General features: G+C 45.2%; 1 protein-coding gene across 3 annotated transcripts in view; it reads left to right on the top strand.

Annotated features, from left to right (window-relative positions):
* The window catches only part of LOC140735907 (protein TMEPAI-like), a 93,778-nt gene that overhangs the window by 53,999 nt on the left and 19,128 nt on the right, over positions 1–20,651 (top strand). For 2 of the 3 annotated variants that reach the window (XM_073061503.1, XM_073061504.1), the window contains exons 2-3: positions 9,127–9,201; positions 19,937–20,091. In XM_073061503.1, the coding sequence (XP_072917604.1) occupies positions 9,127–9,201; positions 19,937–20,091 (230 nt within the window). The remainder of the gene's footprint in view (positions 1–9,126; positions 9,202–19,936; positions 20,092–20,651) is intronic. The other variant, XM_073061505.1, reaches the window with a different exon arrangement.

The following is a 20,651-nucleotide window of genomic DNA, read 5'->3' as shown; positions in this document are numbered from 1 at the left end:
GTTCAAGTGGTTAGTAGGGAAATTTCACACAGCCTCTTCACTGGAACAGTAGATAAACTGCCTTGAAACCAGTGTGTCCTTCATGTTAACTAAAAATCACACAGTACAGTGTGGTAACATCTTGTGCAAGCAACCAAGAATGGGAGAAGTTACATTTTTACCATAAATAACAATGAGCCTGTGTCCAGTTGAACTACCTTGAAGCCACTTAATGGAAATATTACCCAGGACATAAGAATATCTTTATTATTAGGATGTCATTTCTGTTTCTTGAGTAGTACCATGGAATCTTTGCATCCACCAGGGATTACAGGTGGAGCCTCTTTAACACAACGGGCAGGACTTACCAGCAGCGCTCTGTTCCTACAGCACATCACTGGTATCGTGATGGACGCGTTTGACTATGGCACTTCATTCTAGAAGCTGTTACTTCTATGGCTGGTAGCTGAAATATCTCGTTGGGACCAAAATGATGCTTAAACAAATTGTCCAGGCTCTCCTTCGGTAAGACTGGCTGTTAAGCAACTTGCCACGTCAGGTGGCAGGGAGAGAAGTCTGATAGTATTACAGCTAATACACTAATGGACCAGGGACGGGGAGCAAAGCTAACAAGAATAAAATGGATATTGTCTTGGCGCCACAGGCCGAGTTAACAGTGCCTTCATGTGGGTTTGATGCCATCTTGACTACATCCAAGCACAATGGAGGATGTGAATGATAGCAGTGTGGACTTCCCATTTCAAAAGAACAAATATCCATTGAATGAAAGCCCCTTAGTTTCCCAAGATGTTTTGCTGCTAGCAATGAGAGAGAAATCCTGACCCATTCAAGAAACGTCAGCAGATAATTCAGATGGCTTACCGTGCTAACGCAGGGTGTTGGGGGAGGGGGGGGTGGGGCTTATCCTCCAAGTGACTGGGCTGGATGCAAACCCTCAAATTGGAAGAGGACTGTAATTCCCTCAAAATGGGTAGGCAAATGCTTCTCCCTCAGCCAGTGTCGCTAGGATCAGCCGCACATCTGGTATAGATGCTGCCTCACAGCAGTGGTGGCCCAGGTGCGATCCTGACCTTGCATCTGTGTGAAGCATGCAAGTTCTCCCTGTCGCTGTACAATTCCTCCTGGGTGCTGCAGTTTCTTCCACTCCCTCTGTGGGGTGGTAGGTTAATTGTGTGTAGGTGAGTGGTGGAATCTAGGGGTGGGGGGAGCTGGTAAGAATGCGAGGAGAATGAAAAGTAAAAGTGTGGGTTTAAATAAAAACCTGGTGGGGGGGTGGTTGTGCTCAGTGGGCTGAAGGGCCAATGCTGTGTATCTCTGCAGCTCTGGAATAATTGGTTCTTTATCTGCCTGTTGGTCTGGCTGCTACATTTCCCAACACTGAAGCAATGGCTGTACGCCATCAGCCAGAAAGCCCTGGGGCTGATGACGAAGCTGTGAGCGATCAGGAGCCCCCCCCCACATCAGCTGATGATGGAGCTCAGTGGTAACTGTGCAAAGCTTTCAGTGAAAAGCAGGGCCCACATACTCAACTCGTGTGGCAAGGCCGCTTGTCAGTGGGGGCGGGGTGGAGGATATTTCTGGGATCCTGATAATTGGGGATAATAATGAGTGCAAGGCAGTAAAACAGGTGGCTTTGGATAGAGGGTCTACACTCCTGAAAGGCACCACCTTTTGCTGTCTGCAGTACATTCCGAAGGAATGTGTTTGGAATCTGTTTGAGACTCTTTAACAATGCTTAAATAGACCAAATACAGCCTGGGAAGGAAGAGATGGGGACAGCTGTCATATTGAAACCTCCTTCCTTTATCTGTGCTTTAGTCAGTTTGGTTGATGAGCCCCGGACATGGGAGCAGAATTAGACCGTTCAGCCCGTTGAGTCTGCTCCACTATTTCAGCATGGCTGATTTATTATTCCTCTCCACCCAATTCTCATGCCTTCTAAAGTCCTAATGAAAAGGATGAAGAATTCAGCCAGAAGTGATGATGCTTCCTCCTGAGGCCCCTTCTCCTCACCTTCACAAGTTCATCTTCAGTCGATTTGATTCCCTCCACATCTTATTAAGAAACAGTGAGAACGCTGGATACAGGAAAGACCCAGCAGCGTCCTGAGAGCAACCCGCAAAGCACTGGAGGAACTCTGCAGGTCAGCAGCATCTGTGGGTGGCAATGGACAGGTGACATCCTGGTGGGAGTGCTCCTGAAGACTTGCACTCCAAAACTCACTGCCCTCTGGCCAGGCTCTTTCAGCTCCCTGCCAATGTGGAGAGTTGCCCAAGTATGATGTGTTCATAAGATAAATCTTAATGCTCACTGTCTAGTCAATCCAATCCCTGTTATCAGACAGCTGATACCATAAGACATAGGAACAGGATTAGGCCACAGCCTATTGAGTCAGCTCCACCATTTAATCATGGCTGATTTATTTTCCCCCTCAACCCCATTCTTCCTCCTCCCCATAATCTTTGACACCCATACTTATTAAGTACCTATCATTCTCTGCTTTAAATATATCCAATAACTTGGCCTCCACAGCTGTCTGTGGTAATGAATTCCAAATTTACCACCTTCTGGCTAAAGAAATTCCTTCTCTTCTATTCTAAAGGGGCATTCTTCTATTCTGAGGCTGTGCCCTCTAGTCCAGACTCATTTTCTGCACGCCCACTCTTATCTAGGCCTTTCCCCTCTTAAATTCAGCAAGTACAGGCCCAAAGCCTTGTATACTAACAGTATTGTATGTGGGACTTGTATTCATTCCGGGGATCCTTCTTGTAAACCTCTCTGGACCCTCTCCAAAGCCAGCACATCCTTTCTTGGATATAGGGTCTCAGCCCCAGGGCACCCTGCAGGAGATCTTCAGGCAGCGTCCAAGGCCCAATCACCTTTAGCTGCTTCAATGAGTGCCTAGTTTTCACTGCTGCAAGTGTTACTTGTCACTTCTCAGTCTGTGCCTAAATCTTGTCCAGGTCTCGCTGCATGCACACATGGGCTGAGTTGCAAATGGAATTGAACAGTCAGAAATGGGGATGTTCGCTGGTGATTACACCATGTTAAATTCCATTTACAACTCTGTTCATGTCTACATGCAGCAGTAAATGCTAGGCGCTGACTCTCTCTAATAAAAGAATCTATCCATCTATCCTTGGCAACTCCCTTGAATACAAGTCCCACATTATCAACATTCTGGAGGTCACCATTGACTGGAAACGCAGCGCCACTAGCTACACAAGTGTATTTTGGTCATGAGGGCAGATCGGAGACTGGCTGTCCTGTGACAAATGATTCATTTCCTGACACATCAGACATATGGGAACACTTCCTCCTCATGCCCGACCCAGCCTGTACCTTCCGAGTCACCATCCTGCCTTGGAAATGTATCTGTGGTCCTTCATCATCATCACTGGGTCTAAACCCTGCAGCTCCCTTCCCAACATCACTCTGGGGGTGCTTTCACCAGAAGTACTAAAGCAAGTTGCCACTACTGCCAACGAAGGAAAGCCCATTAAATACCTTGTTCCCAAAGTTTGAGTTTACAGACAATCCGAAGCCCCTCGCAGGAACGTCTGCTTGCCCGGTTAATTATTGTCTAAAACCAGGTTATCTGGAAATTTATTGTTTTAATTTTGGGTTGTCTGCGACCTGGCTACTATGCTTGTTACACTGCAGGGGCACCTACTTCAGGAATACCACTTTACATGTGAAGCTCTGCAGCACGTATTCAGAGTGCAAAGTGTAGGCTTAGTTCATTCAGTTGCACCTATCCACCAGACCCACTGCCGGTGGAAACAAACCTACATCAAAGCTGCATCAGTGGTGCTGACACTGCAGCCTATTGGGAAAGTACAACATAGCCACCCCAAAGGCAGCACCTGCCCAGGAGTCTGCCTCGTGGACTGAAAGGCATTCTTCAAACCTGATGGAATGAGTATGGCTGACAGTTCTCCACTCTCAGGGCAGAACCGGCCAAACTTGCTAATAAAGAAGTGGGAGCCCATATAACCTGCACAGTTTAAAAGGTCAGTGCAGATGGTTACTGTGACAGTGATTAGGGTCCAGGATAATCCACAGTGTACTTCTGCCAGACCTGAAGGACATTGATCTCCAATTGTTAATTCAGATGGAAAATCAATGGGCCATTAAAAATAACTGGTGAATTACCCTGTGGAACATTGCTGCTTAATGGCAAAGTGCCGGCCGTGAGTTGTGGCCATTTGACTTGCCCATTCATTTCCGGTTTGTTGAGGGCAGCTGGTTGCAAATGCAAGGACGGGAGAGGGTGCAGAGCATTTGAAGGTGAGGCGATGCCTCTGAATTTGCCAGATGAGTTGGAAACTCGCCACCAACAGTAACAGGCTCTGTTAAACCAACCAGTGTAACGGAGGAGTGTGCACTCTGGGCACCTCAGAGTAGACCTCATTTACAGAAACAGTTACTTCTGTGACTCTTGCTGGAGGGCTTAATTTCTCCCTGTGCTGCAGCATAAAATCTGTGGGGTGTCAGCATCTTCACCAGCTCTCCGTGCATGTCTGCAGACGGAGGGAGGGTGGGAAGGGCTTGCAAGTCCTTCAGAGGTCACACTCACCTGAAAGCACTGAGCTTCCCAGAATTGTCTGTCCCCAGTGATATTCCGTCGCTGACTTAGCAGGTTTCCTCCTCCTGTTTTTAAAAATATTTCAGGTTAGTGGTGATTATGATCTTGAATAGGGAGGAGCGATGAGATTGCAAGGTTCATGGGTAGCTGGAAGTCTGTATCCTGTGTTTATGGAGTGTGATACCCAGTTTACAAGGCAGCCAGCGCAATGTTATGTCTCTGTGTTTGATTGGCATGGACAGATAAACTAGGTGTGGACATGTTTGCAGGTCTCTGTGCTGGTGGTTAATTTTAGAAGTGTTGTATTATGCTGACGAGTCTGTGGGGGAGGGGTTATTCTTGTGTGTATTTTACCCACTACTTGTGTCCCTCCCCCCCCCCATTCTTATATTGATGACTGGTTCCTGAGCTGTCGCTAACTGATAAAGGGTGGGGGGGTGGGGAGAGGGAAGAGAGAGAGAGAGAGAGAGCTCAAGGCCCTCCATTGTGTGGTTTCTGAAGTGTTTGGGTTGTCTGAGTTGAAGGCATTAATTAATGCAGTTGCCATTGTTGAGTGGGAAGACTTTGAATCAGGTTTCATATCACTGGCATATGTTGTGAAATTTGTTGTTCTGCAGCAGCAGTAAATCACAAAATATATAAATTACAATAAGTGTGTGTGTGTGTGTATGTGTATATATATATATATATATATATATATATATATATATAATCAAATAAGTAGTGCAAAAAGAGAGGGATAAAAATACCGAGATAGTATTGGTGGTTTCATTGTCCATTCATAAATCTGAAGGCGAGGGTAAGAAGCTGTTGGTGGAAGTTTGAGTGTTTGTGGCCTGAGGCCTTCTGTACTGGCAATGGGAAGAGGGCATGTCCTGACTGATAGGTCCTTAGTGACGGATGCCACCTTCTGAAGATGTCCTCTATGCTGGGGAGGCTAGTGCTCATGATGGAGCTGGCTGAATTGACAACTTCCTGCAGCGTTTTCCGATCCTGTGCAGTGACCCCCCCCCACCACCACACCAGGCGGTGACTCAACCAGTTAGAATGCTCTCCATGGTACATCTGTAGAAATCTGCATGCGTCATACCAAGTCTCCTCAAACACAGGGATAACTCCTACAAATGGCACAATCCTCCGATTGTTCTCCCCACCCCATTACATTCTAGAAGAGCTAAAGGTAATGAGTTTGCATTTCATTTTGAAACAGGAGATTTTTTAAAGAACAGATGTCTCAATGTGAGTTTGGAAGGATGTTGACAAAAATGGCTCCCATTTTTTTCCCTTTTAATGGAGTTGTCTCTTGTTTTTATTATTCACCCATGGCAAAAGTGCAGGCTGTAAAGAGTCTTGCTTTTTCATCTTGGAGGGTTTGGGGGGAGGAGGAAATGCAGACTGAAACCCCAAGGGGCTGTGTCCAAAGGTCACAGAGTTCCTCTAACATGGCAGGGCTTCAGCTGGCGAACGTGAAACTGCAGCATCTGTACACAAGAATGTAAATAACACTCACCAAAACACTACTGCAGTGAAGACAACACAAAGATAAAATTGTTGCGGCTGCAGTTTTTTCTCTTCTGCCACCTCCTCATTTCATGCTTCTACCAGCATTTGAGTTTTGAGGGATTTGTCTCACTAAAATAGGAACTTGTGCCAAATTCACCTCCCTTCAGTACCTTTAACCATTTCCTGGGAGTTATTAATTTTAGTCTTGCATCCATGATATTCATGTGAAGGGTTTCCAGCTCTCTCTCTCTCTCTCTCTGTTACTCCCATTGTTCATATTTTCACACAAAACTCTTAAAGAGAGGGATGGGGGAGATTTGGGGTGAGGCACATCCCAGGCTGCTGCTGAAGAACAGTTTCAGCTTGTGTTCCCTTGCCCCATTTCTGTTCCTCGGATTTACGCAGTGCTGGGATTAAGTGCATCAGACACGGGCAGAGTTCCGCTGTCTGCAGTATTACGTAGCAGCTTGGACGGATGGCTCGCTCAGCGAGGATTCCTCCAACTGCAGAGAAAGTCCAAAGCTCCCCATTCTCTCTCTCCCCCCCCCCACCCCCACCAACCAAAGCTCGTTGAATGAAGAGCACAACAGATTTCACTGTTCACTGTTTTAAGGGGGCCTCCTTTTCCTTCTGCCCGCACAGTAGACAGACAGACAGGCATGTGACAATGTAGGTCAGAAGTGATCTGTTACTTCACATCTACATAAACAGTAGCCAGCTCTCACTGAAAGGGAGACCGTCTCTGCTGCTCCAAGTTAATTCACTCAGCTCATTGAATAAAAAGAACGAGCCTTTTGTATCCTCGCTTACGCAGTCCGCGGAGAGCTGAGATTTGTCAGTGTCTGACTCTCCCCTCTTCATCTACAACACCTTTCTCCTGCAACTTCAGTGTATTTGTGGATCTTTGTTAGGCTTGTGTTCTGTAAAATCAGGTCTATCCAGAGGGCTGCATCAGCAGCTGGAGCTGGGAGCTAAGATTCAGACCCTCCTGAGGGAGTGGTTTCACTCCAGTTAAGGGTTGTGTGTTTAATTCTGACACACAGGATGCACCCTACTGCATGCCCCATGCCTAAGTGCAGCAAAATCTATGAGGAGTAGTTGCTCTATTATAGTCAATGCAAGGAGAATGGCAATTTGCAACATTCCCTTCAACCTGTCTTGAGAGTGTCAGCTTCCTATAGGTGCAACAATGGACCTGCCAGAGGAACCCAGTGATAGAGCGGTCGGTGCCTGTGGGAAAGAAAGTAATTGTTAAAGTTTTTTGGGTTAAGAGCCTGCATCAGGACCTGCTGAGTTCCTCCAGCAGATTGTTTGTTACCCCAGATTCCAACATCTGCAACCATTAGAGAGACAGAAAGGGGAGGGGGAGCATTGGTCAATAAGCAGAAGACTGCAGGGAATTCCAAAGACTAGGACACATCACCAGTCCTTCATTATCGATGGATCTAAATCCTGGCACTCCCTAGCCAAGAGCACTATTGGAGCACCTACACCAGAGGGATGCGGTTGTCAGGAAGATGGAGGTTGAGCACTGCCTTCTCGAGAACAGTTTGGAGCAGACCACAGTGTGAGGAAATAAACTTTGTAAGAAGAAAGCACGTGGATCTGAGCATGAGATAGTTCATCAGTGTTAATGTGGCAAAACAGCAGATACAATGCTGAGGTAGACACAAGAGATCCTCCAATCTTGAGCAGCACATACAAAACTCAGCAGGTCAGGCAGCATCTGTGGAGGGAATGAACAGTTGACATTTCAGGACTGAAGAAAAGCCCGCAATGGCAACTGTTTATTCTCTTCGGTAGTTCCTTCAGCATTTTGTGCGTGTTGCACAATGTAAGGGTGTGCAGCTTCACACCGGTGGGCCTGGTGGAGTCAGGAGCTGTGAACTCGGTCTGGGTCTCCATCCAAAGACAGTGTAGGTGGAACTGATGAGGTGCAGCAAAATTCCAGTGGGACCAAGTTGAACATTTGGGCAGGAAAGGGAGGCCAGTGGCAAAAATGGGCATTACTGAAACATTTTCTTAACCAATTTAAATCTTCTCTGGTCATGGTGCAGGATGCAGTTAAGTTGATGGGCTATGGTGTTCAGGGTGGGGTTGCTGGTCTGAGTGAGCTGGTGCAGGAGTGCTCGGTGCCCCCAAACGCTTTTGTTGGAATAGAATTGTCAGGTACACTTCAGGTTCCGAAAGATATTGAGAGTTGATGTACAGCAGGCAGTGTTACCCATTCTTGAAGATAAATTTACCTGACTGAATGTGCATGTCTGTGCTTTTGTAAGTAATGCCCATTGTAGACCCTGTACAGTTGAATCCAGGTGAGTTAACCACAATGGTGTCAGTTGCTCACAGAACCTCCTGGTTCTGTTATTTCTCACTGTCTAACATCTGCTGCGAACCTATGGGAAAGATTTGCTTTCATAATCCTCTCCAGTCTTTGCATTTTTTTTTTGTGTGTGTGAAAAGCACTTCATCAGTGCCAAGTTTAATGACGTTTTGGTTCCAAGTAAAGTCCATTCCTGTAAACTAGGCTTGAACAGCATGCCTCCTTGTTTTGGTTACTAGATTTTATTTTGCCCAGAGTACACCTGGCTCCTCTCTGTGCCTGTTGAAGTCGACCTCCCCACCCCCTGCAATTCCTTTGCTGTCACCGTCCCTGCAGTGGGTTGGTAGGAAATAACTTTTGAGTTCCACTTCCCATCCTGTTTCTCAGCAGTGTATCTTTTTATGGATAATAAGCTGCAAGTTATGGCAAGACAATGAAAGTGCTGGTTAAAAGAATATTGGAGGGGCAAGAGCTGAGTGGTTTTGTTTCTGCAGAGCTTTGGGCCCTGACAACTGGGGGCATGCCCCCTGTGGTACGGCCTTGAATTCTGGGGTTCCGCTGAAGGCCAGAATGCCGAGATACAAGTGAACGGTAGGGCTGGTGAAGGTTACAACCAGGGTCACTACTGGAGTGTGAAAACCTGTTTTATTTCACTTTTTATGGAACCAAATTTGTTATTTTCTGATCTACCTTTCCTTTCTAATAAATGCAGAATCGAATTTGCTACCACGTGAAGAGGTTGAAGCTAATAGCACAGATAAACACATGAGGGAGGAAGGAACTAGAGGTATGTGCAGATGCGGGGGGTGGTTAGATGAAGAGAGTTGGGAAGAGACTGGTTGAGAACATAAATGACAACATAGACTGTTAGAGCTAGTTGGCTGTTTCTATGTTGTGCATTTTGTGTAGGTCTCGAACTATTACCACCACTCGATTGTTGTGGGTTTCAGCAGGCACTTTACAGTAAAATGGCCCTATGCACAAGGGATCGATTCATGACCCTGTCCCACCTGGTTCTGGTCATCTCAGGCTCGCAGAAGAGTGGGGGGAAGATCATGACCAGACTCTTCCCATTCATTATTTCAAGATGAATATCATCAACGTGCATTGTTCAAAGTATCTGCAAGTCTTTAAAATACTTTTGTAGAAATGCTGTCTATTTTATTGTCACTATATCTCATCAGATAAATTTATTCAAAATGTTTAATTCATGCATTTCCTTTGGCCTTTTTATGGTCATAGTTTACTTTGGTGTTGTTGTGTCCATTGGTAACCCAAAGTACTCTGCAGTCAGTGTACAGTAAATCAGCAAAGATCCTGTGTACAGGCATGTTCATTAAACAGCATACAAGTTCTTTTTCCTAACATATTGCAGAGATGTGAAGAAACGCCATGGCACTCTGCTGAGCAAGGGATTCGTGTAGTGTCCTTACCACTGTCGTCAGAACACAAGCTTCTGCAGAGTGTCTGGGGAAACGATGATATCTGCCTGTCTTCCATCTGTGGAGGAGGCCTTGTGCAAATGGAGCAATGTAGGAGTTTTCTTGAACACCTCCATAGCACTTTGCAGTTGAAGTGGTGTTGCTGTGTAGTGTAGGAAATGCAGCAGTAAATTTAATCTTCCATTTGATATATAATAAAAAAAACCTGTGATCATGACCACACCATCCAGAGATCTGAGTACGCCATCCAGAGTTTTCAGTGTTGTCAGTGGGGAAAACCTTTGGGTGATTTGTCATTCTGAATGCACCTACCTTATGTGGAAACGATTCTGTTTGGTAGGGAAATCTTCATGGATATCCTGGACAGTGTTTATCTGTGTGGTTTACTTTTGATATGTAGGGGTTGCAATTAAAAGAGTATCTATTAGTTGTTGCAAGTGCTTGATTCATCTATGATTATGGAAGTCGTGAGGTAAGCACGGTTCTCTGGCACTGCACCAGCTCAGAGCATCGCTTCAGTCTTCCATGTCGGGGTGAGCCCGGGTGCAATCCCAGACCGGTTCCTTGGTGCGGTGAGTCTCCCTCACAGCGTCTGGTGCGGGTGACGGAATCCACACACCATCACAGATCTCCTCACAAACTAAGCCATGAGCCAGGCCTGGCCTGACCTGACCTGACCATCTAAAGCAGGAATGAGCACGTGGGAAGCTGGCTGTGTGGGTACAAACCTCTCCCTTTCAGAGTGGAGCCATGAGTGATGGCTGTAGAATCACGGGGTGTGGCACGGAGAATTGACCAAGTGCTAGTAAATGGGATTGTTATTGTTGTTGTTGTTGCTCCTTCTCGTGCCTTGTGGCTCATCAGGCGGCATTTTTACCGTATCCGTAGCATTTGACTTTTTTTTTTAACAAGGTCGAGTTGCTAGCTCGACGCTCGACCCAGCATGGGTGGAAAGCTTGCAAGGAACCAACCGGATTCGAACTCGGGACAATTCGCCTCGAAGTCCAGTCGGCAAAGTAATGTTGTATGCTTAGTGGTTACCATGGACTCAGTGGGCTGAAGGGCATGCTTCTATAGTTCTCTTTTCCACAGAGATCTTCACATTTGTGTTGGTCGAGAATTAACCATCTAACTAGTTCCAGCCACTGCCCCCTCCCTCCACACTTGTAGACTGGGTCTGTAGCTCTGCAGGTCATGCCTCTCTGAGTACATACCCAGGCACTCTCTAAGTACAGTGAAGGTCACTGTCTGTCCCACGCTTTCAGACACCCACCACATCTTTTAGATTTTTATATTTTTTAAAATTGCTCCTCCCCTCTAACCCTTCTACCAGTCACTGCATATCAAGGTTGGCCTTCATCACCTGCGTGGGTGGGGGGGGTGAGGCATTCCTAGTCACAGTCTTAACCCCTCTTTCCCATGGCTAGTCAAAGTGAAGGAGGATGTTCAGGATTGTGTTGAGAACCTCCAGTCCCTGCTTCCAAGAGCCGTGGAGCCTCTGCCTCAGCAGCGGAAGGAGTGAATCGCCTCACACCTACCTCCTGCACCAAGAGTCTGCACTTCCCACTGTTAGTTTATCTACCAAACCCAAAGGGTTGCCCAAGACAGTGGTTAAAGACCATCATAACCATTATTCTTTAACACCTTAATTACATGCTCCTCTACAAATCAAACAATCCCAGCCTAGCCAATCTTCCTACATAGCTGCAGTTTTGCTAAGCTAGTGGCACTCTTGTAAATTCCTCCTTCTCCAGCCCAATCATACCTCTCCTGTATCTGAAGTGCTGTAACTTGTGTAATATGTCAGCCCCTACAACAAAGGTGTTTTTTTTCCCGAACGGTACACTTGGGAACAGAAGTTTGACCTGAGCATTTTGCACTCTTGAAGAGGTTAAGAATTTTTTTGGACTGAATACATTTTGTGGTGTTCCTCATTCACAACGCCTTCATTGCAGTTAAAATACAAACCAGTGAAATTGTGGTGGTAGGGTTTTTTTTTAAAAGAGAAATGGCTGAGTTGCCACCCAGTGATAATCTGCCCATTATGGTACCAGCATAGGAACTGGCTGATGCACCCCTCACCCCGATGAGAAAATATATACTGTGAATATTATTAAAGCAGTGTTCTCCTGTGTCGGGAGTTATTAAATTGTTGGTGCTGCATGTTGTTGGCAAGTAAAATTCCATTCTCGCCAGCCAGCCAGCCAGACATGATGCTCCCCAGAGCCACTTTACCCTGCTTTGTGAAATCTCCCAAAGCCTTCACTCTTTTTGCTAATCGGAGGGAGCTGCTGCTCAGGGAAGAGAGGATAAATGAATCATTGGGCCCAGCCAAAAGTGAGTCAGCAGGGAGCTGATTGTCAGAATGTAAATGAGCTCTCTCCACTGTCGCGCCACATAGAAAGCTGTCATTAGCCCAGATTAGATTTTCATAAAATTCAGACAGTTTAAGGTTTTAATATTTGATGTTTGCATGCTGCCCAGAGAGTGCAGAGTGATGGATTAGTTTAGGAAGGGGTTTGCATCGCTGTTGTTTGGAATAACAATTTTAATGTTTTGAGTACTTATCTGCCATTGAAAGCCACAGCCTGATGTAGGGGTAGGTGGGGCAGGAAGCCAATCCCTCCCTCCTTTTCATTCTATCCTTTAGTCTCTTTGTGTCTCGTTCTGTCGCTCTCCCTTGTAACTCTGGACAGTGAAATTGTTTGGAAGTGTACCTTAGGCATAAGATAAGGATTAGGAAAATGGGCAAAGAAGAGGCAGATGGAACACAACGCAGGGAAGTGTATGGTCATGCACGTTGCTGGAAGCAATAAAGGAATGGTCTCTGTTCTAAACGGGGCAAATTCAGAAATTGGAGGTGCAAAAGGACTTGGGAGTCCTAGTGCAGGATTCCTAAAGGTTAACCTGCAGTTTGTTAGTAAGAAGGCAAACACAATGATAGTATTTGTTTCCAGAGAGCTAGAATATAAAAGCAAGGATATGATGTGGAAGGATTATAAGGCCATAATTTGGAGTATTGTGAGCCGTTTTGGACCCCATATCTAAGAAAGGATGTGCTGGCATTGTAGAGGATTCAGAGGAGGTTTATGCAAATTATCTCAGAAATGAAAGGGTTAAGATGTCCTCTGGGGACTGTACTCACTGGCGTTTACAAGAATGAAGGGGGTGGTCTCATTGAAATTCACTGAATATTGAAAAGCCTAAATAAAAGTGGATGTGGAGAGGATGTTTACAGTCTATGACCAGAGCACACAGCCTCAGGATAAAAGGGCGTCGCTTTAGAACAGAAATGAAGTTGGTGGTAAGTCTGTGGAATTTATTGCCACAGATGGCTGTGGAGACCAAGTCATTGGGTATGGTTAAAGCGGAGGTTAGTTAATAAGGGCATCAAAGGTTATGGAGAAGGCAGAAAAGTGGGGAGAGGGGAAAAATAAACCAGCTGTAATCGAATGGCAAAGCAGACTCAGTGGGCCAAATTTTGCTCCTCTGACTTGTGGTCTTCTGGATAACATCGCCTTGCTTGAAGATCAGAGTGTTTATTAAGCTACATTTGCTGGACTTGCCTTTCACACCCTCCCAGTCTGGTTCTTACATATCAAATGTCATGGATCTTGTAGCGCCACACACTCTGGAGGCCAGCCCTTCTGGCATGCCGCTGCCCTTGCCCACTTTGAGCTCTGGCACGCTTCATTGCTGCAGCTCATCAGACTCATTAAACCTACAGTCCAGGGTCCCAGCTTCCATTCCCATTGCCCGTCACTGCCCAGGCTATCAACAGCCAGGCGGAAGGATGGCAGAGATAAAATATTAGTAGTAAAGATCATAAACGAAAAGAGGCAGTCCTTGGATCACCACTGGTATCTGAAACAGTTTGTGTGTACGGCAGGAAACAACCAGGTTAATGGTGTGGTGGAATGATCCATGAAGGGTTAAATTCAAGCCAGCCTGGTAAGGTTAGTCATGTAATACGGATGAGGGATTTAAAGATGATGATGCCGGCTTTAAAGAAAGTATTTCCTAAATTGGCCAATCTCTGATAAATTAGCTACGAAAATAGGCAGGGACGAATGTGGTAGGACATCTTACTGTAAACCATCCCGTGCAGAATCAGGACTCAGGCAAGAAGGCTGGGTCTTGCTGCTCTTGTAAAAGCCAGTGATCGGATAATAAATGATTTGGTGCCTGGGAATTAATAGAGAAAGTGAACTCTTTGTGATTTGTTTAAATGACTTGAATGAGGAAGTAGACTGGTGAGTTAATAAGTTTGCAGATGACATAAAGGTTAGTGAAGTTCTGGAAGGTTGCTGTGGATACAATGGGACATGGGCAGTGTGCAGAACCGGGCTGAGAAGTAGCAGATGGAGTTCAACCTGGAAAACGTGTGAAGTGATTTACTTTGGAAGGTCGCACTTGAAGGCAGAATAGAGGGCTATGTGTGGAGGACAGGGAGATCTTTGGTTCCATGTCCATGGATCCCTCAAAGTTGCTATGAAAGTTGATAGGTGGTTAAGAAGGTGTCTGGTATGTTGGCCTTCATTAGTCTAGGGATTGAGTTCAAGAGCTGTGAGGTAGTGCTGTAGTGGTCTCCTCATTATGGGCATGATGTGGAAGCTTTAAAGAGGGTGCAGAGGAGATTGACCAGGACACTGCCAAGATTAGACCATATATCTTATAAGGATAGGTGGAGCAAGCTAGGACTTTTCTTTTTGGAGCAAAGAAGGATGAGAGATGACTTGATAAAGGTATATGAGATACGAAGCATAGATAGACAGACTGACTGACTTTTTGTAATAGGCTAATATGAGAGAACATCACTTAAAGGTGATTGGGGAAAGTATATGGGGATATCAGAACTAGATGTTACAGAGTGATATGTGCATGGATCACACTGCCAGTGGTGGGCATTTAGGAAACACTTTCAAAGGCATGTGGGTGGGGGAAAAAAAATTAGAGGTTTATGTTGGAGGGAAGGGTTAGATTGATCTTGGAGTAGGTTACAAGGTCGGTATAACATCTTGAGCTGACGATCCTGTAGTGTTCTATGAACTGTATCTGGGTATTAACAAGTTTGTGGTTTGTGTACAACTTGCTCGCTCGCTCTCACACACAAAAGCCCATCCTTCTATAACCACTGAGTGATGGGAGCAATCAGCGGTATTCACATATCATTCTGCAGTGAGTGGTCTGCGCGTTTATGTTGTGTTCCTTGCTGCATTTATTATTAGACACCAGAAAAGGAAAATAGTACACTAACCTCGATTGTACATCCTTCCCCAGCATTCAGAGCCACTCTGACTACTATTAAACATCTATCAACAGTCCCCAAGGACAAATTACTAGTGAAAAATTGAGCAAGGTCTCCTCCTAATTGAATAGTAATAGTGATTAGCAGCTGCTCTGCTCTAATCACTCACTGCTGCTGCTTCTCCCTTCTACAAGAAGGGAAACTGCTCCACACTCCACCTTCAGGCACGCTCTTCATTTAAATCCTTTTCCCCACTGCACTGCCTTTCGGAATGAGTGGTCCTGGTCTTCTAAGGTTGTTGCTTTTTTTTTGAGGAGGCTAATGTGTGTGAAAGGTTTGTATTGATGGGTTAGTTTTATTTCAGAATGACAGTAGGATGTTCAAATATTTTCACAACTTTTGTTTGGCAAATGATGGAGTTGGTGCTTTTACGCTGCACGTACATCCTTTTTCTTCAGCAACAGCACCCAGATCTCTTATGGTTAAAGTTCTAACCAGTTAGCACAATTCACCAACAATTACAGCACAATACAGGCCCTTCAGCCCACTTTGTTGCACTGACCTTTTAATCTACCCTAAGGTTGATCTAACCCTTCCCTCCCACATAGCCTCTATTTTTCTATCATCCATGTGCCAATCTAAGAGTTTCTTAAATGCACGTAGGGTATATGCCTCTACCTTCGCCCCTGGCTGAGTGCTCTATGCGCCCACCACATTTTGTGCTTTTTTAAAAAAAACTTTACTCTGACACCTTTTTTTTCCTCCAATCACCTTAAAATTGTGCTTCCCCACATTAGCCATTTGCATCCTAGGAAAATGTTTTTGGTTATAGCCCAAATCTATGGCAGTTATCTTCTACACCTCTGTCAACTCACCTCTCGTCCCCTTTGCTCCAAAGAGGAACAACGCTAGCTTGATCAGCCTACAAGACAAGCTTTTTAATCTAGATAAATCTCCGCTGCACCCTGTAAAGCGTCCACATCCTTCCTATAATGTGGTGACGAGAACTGAACACAACATTCCAAAACCCGTATAGCAATAAGCAAAGTTTCCATCTGCTGGAATTCAAGGAGAGCCATCTCAAACTGGATCAGCCGCCTCGTCAAAGGATGTCCTGAATTCCTAAGTGAGCACCAGTCGTGGGTCTTCCTTTGCGCAGTTGAATGTTCCATTTAGGCTTTGTACGTCTCAGTGTTGGAGTGAACCATAGTTGTAAGGTGCAGTGATATTTAAGGTAATCTAAACCAGTTACCTTAAATATCACCCGTTCTTTGGCTGTAGGCAGTGGAGGGATAACAGATTGCAACTGCAGTAATTCCTTGAGATCTGGTTTTTGGGTGCCTGCATTATGTCCCTGTAGAATGAGTGAAGTAAGACATCATTGTCTTGCTGGCTCATTGAAAGAACTATTCATTGGTTCCTGCTCTGGAGATTTTCAGAAACTGTTTGGACATTCAGTTAAGTCTGCATCTGCCATCTTTGGAGGGCTCCAGATTATTACTTGCCTCAAATAGGGAAATGCATTTCCGTCTGGTTATTGTACTGTTATCTACAGTGGCATGCAAAAGTTTGGGCACCCCTGGTCAAAATTTCTGATACTGTGAACAGCTGAGCGAGTAAAAGATGACCTGATTTCCAAAAGGCATAAAGATAAAGAGGACACATTTCTTTAATATTTTAAGCAAGAATACTTTTTTATTTCCATTTTTTACAGTTTCAAAATTACAAAAAAGGAAAAGGGCCTGAAGCAAAAGTTTGGGCACCCTGCATGGCCAGTACTTAGTAACACCCCCTTTGGCAAGTATCGCAGCTTGTAAACACTTTCTGTAGGCAGCTAAGAGTCTTTCAATTCTTGTTTGGGGGATTTTCACCCATTCTTCCTTGCAAAAGGCTTCTAGTTCTGTGAGATTCTTGGGCCGTCTTGTATGCACTGCTCTTTTGAGGTCTATCCACATATTTTCAATGATGTTTAGGTCGGGAGACTGTGAGGGCCATGGCAAAACCTTCAGCTTGCGCCTCTTGAGGTAGTACATTGTGGATTTTGAGGTATGTTTACGACATTATCCTGTTGTAGAAGCCATCCTCTTTTCATCTTCAGCTTTTTTACAGACGGTGTGACGTTTGCTTCCAGAATTTGCTGGTATTTAATTGAATTCATTATTCCCTCTGCCAGTGAAATGTTCCCTGTGCCACTGGCTGCAACTCAAGCCCAAAGCATGATCGATCCACCTCCATGCTTAACAGTTGGAGAAGTGTTCTTTTCATGAAATTCTGCACCCTTTTTTCTCCAAACATACCTTTGCTCATTGTGGCCAAAAAGTTCTATTTTAACTTCAACAGTCCACAGGACTTGTTTCCAAAATGCATCAGGCTTGTTTAGATGTTCCTTTGCAAACTCTGACGCTGAATTTTGTGGTGACGACACAGGAAAGGTTTCTTCTGATAACTCTTCCATGAAGATCATATTTGTGCAGGTGTTGCTGCACAGTGGAATAGTGCACCACCACTCCAGAGTCTGCTAAATCTTCCTGAAGGTCTTTTGCGGTCGGGGGGGGGGGGGGGGCTGATTTGCCTTTCTAGCAATCCTATGAGCAGTTCTCTCGGAAAGTTTTCTTGGTCTTCCAGACCTCAACTTGACCTCCACCATTCCTGTTAACTACCATTTCTTAACTACATTACGAACTGAGGAACTGGTTACCTGAAAATGCTTTGCTATCTTCTTATAGCCTTCTCCTGCTTTGTGGGCATCATATATTTTAATTTTCAGAGTGCTAGGCAGCTGCTTAGAGGAGCCCATGGCTGCTGATTGTTGGGACAAGGTTAGAGGAGTCAGGGTATTTATAAAGCTTTGAAATTTGCATACCTGGCCTTTCCTAATGATGACTGTAAACAAGCCATAGCTGTAACAAGCTAATTAAGGTCTGAAAGCTTGGTAAAAATTATCTGAGAGCTCAAATCTCTTGGGGTGCCCAAACTTTTGCATGGTGCTCCTTTCCCTTTTTTCACTCTAAAATTGTACAAAACAAAAATAATACACCAATCTTGTTTAAAATGTTGAAAAGAATTTTTCATCTTTAACTTTGACTTTTGGAGATCAGTTCATCTTCTACTCACTTAACTATTCACAGTAACAGAAATTTTGACCTGGGTGCCCAAACTTCTGCATACCACTGTATGTACTTTGGTTATTAACCTTCCTTCCAGTACATCAAAACTGTTCCCACTGCTGTCTGTAAGTTGTTTCTATCATGCACGTTCCTTTTTATCTGTGACCATACAAGTTTATTCCAGGTGCTCCAACTTCCTGCTCCGTTACAAAGATGCGCGGGTTGGTGGGTTAATTGGTCACGTGTATAATTGGGTGGTGCAGGCTCACTGGGCGAGAAGGTCCTGTTACCATGTTGTATCTCTAAATAAATAACATTTCTAATTCTTCCTCTTCAAAGAGGATATGCAGTTACAGTCCATGGATTGGGAAGCCAGTTGAACACCCTCCCAAGTTCAGTAATGTTTCTTCTGGCTTGTATAAAGTTGTGGAACAGTACAGAATGGAAACAGGTCCTTCAGTCCACAGAGCCCATGCCAACTATTCACACTTGTCTTGTATTTACCCCCTTCCTTTCTCTCTCATCCTTCAAGGTTCTCTTCTATTTTACCTTTTACTGTCTAAGTTCAGGACATCCAAAAGCAGTCCCTGTTGCTGGATTAAATGCTGTCAACCAGCAGTCTGACACGTTGGTGTCATTTTCAGAGATCTGTGTCAACTAGCTCACCTACAACTCTATAATGAATCGCCTTGGTTTTAGATTTAATTTATATACTTAGCCTAAGAAATGTTTAGGATGGGATAGACTAGAGTATGTGCCTGTATAACAGCCAGTTCTAGTCTGGAAACTATCAGACGGAGGATGATGAGCAGTTAGCTCTCCTGAGCCTGTGTAACAGCTGAGTTCACCCTTGTGCAGAGTGTGGGCTTCAGTATATTTCTGGGCCAGCCTCTCCTTGCTCTAGTGACTCTGCTGTCCAGGCATGAGGTGACAATTTAGTTCCAATAAATATCATCATCATTCCTCACCGAGTCTGAGACAGCTGTTCAGTTCCCTCTCCAATGTGCACTCACACCGCTGTCTCCGACCTTCGTTGGGGGTGGTGTTGTTGTGAACAATGACGTTCAGCCCTTGCCTGTCTCCAAACGAATTGACCCAAGTGTCAGTGTGGAATGTAGAGGCCTATTCCCACCAGTTACGTACCCCAGTGTTATAGCGTGGTTGGCAGCTCATCTAGGAGAAGGAGCACTCAGATCTGAAACCACCACTGCCTTGCGACTATACCCACTCATGGTGAAAGCCTTGGGAGTAAAACCTGAGGGGGAAATCCAGAGCTGGAGACGTTAAGGCAATCCTACATTGAGTACATGCTGATATTGGCAACCCCTGCGATGCAACAGGTGCCAAACTGTATTGGTGTTTGCCGTTCCTTTGGATTCATCATCTGTGAGGAGAGGAGGAGCTTGCTGTGTAGGCATTGTCTTGTTCTCTGCGTTGTTCCGCCCTGGCTTGCTTATCATGTAGATGGCTACAAAGCAATATCCGTGGTCAACCCTGACCGGCAGAGGACTCAAGTGACCAACCCATCCCCACATGCACCCCAGTGTTATACAGTGACAAACTATCCTCAACAGTAACGTGCCCCAGTGTTACAGTGATAGTCTGTCTCTCAATAAATCGTGAGCTGAGGTGTTCTCGGGATGGTGGTTTTTGTTGTGGGGGGGGTGCTTTCTTTGATTTTGTTCCATGCAGTGTCTCATGTTGCCTTTGTGCTTTCTGTTACAGCTGAGTTGGAGTTTGTGCAGATAATCGTGATAGTGGTGGTGATGATAGTGATGGTCGTGGTAATCACCTGCCTCCTCAACCACTACAAACTCTCCACGCGATCCGTAATAAACCGACAGAGCCAAATGCGAAGGCAAGAAGGCACCCTGCAGTCGGTAAGATGCCCGTCTAGAACCTACGCCTTCGGGGGTTTTGAAGATAATTGCCTCAATGCATAGCAAATTCAGTAAATAGGATAATTTGCAAGTTGAAATCACCAGTCACAGTTTCAGACGTCCCAATGCATGGTGCAAGTTCTGAAGTGCCTTTGTAATGTAAAACACTTGCCATTGTCATGATAGAGACACCAACACCTCAGTCGTACTCAAAAGGAGACACAAACAGCCTGCTAATTTGTTCTTAATGACGTTCATTGAGGGGGAGAGATGTTTCCCAAGACAATAGGGAGAACTCCCATTGGTCTCTGATCAGTTTCGTCACTTGGGAGAGCAATGGGAACCTCATGCAAAGTGCAGTGTCTGTGCTGTGTGCCGAGGAACGAGCCTGGAGTATTGGTGGAACTCGAGCCTGCAGCATCTGACTCGGGCAAATTCCACCAGCAGCTGGCCACATGCTATCAGTCGAGGCGCGCCCAGCATTGTTTTCATTGCCCAAACCTGATGAATGGCAGGGTGTCTCCTGCCCTGCTCTCCTACCTCAGTCCCAGCTCCTGTGT

Source organism: Hemitrygon akajei, chromosome 11 (assembly GCF_048418815.1).
Source record: "Hemitrygon akajei chromosome 11, sHemAka1.3, whole genome shotgun sequence".
NCBI lineage: Eukaryota > Metazoa > Chordata > Chondrichthyes > Myliobatiformes > Dasyatidae > Hemitrygon > Hemitrygon akajei.
The sequence above is the reverse complement of the archived record's forward strand: the minus strand, read 5'-3'. Positions and strand labels throughout refer to the sequence as shown.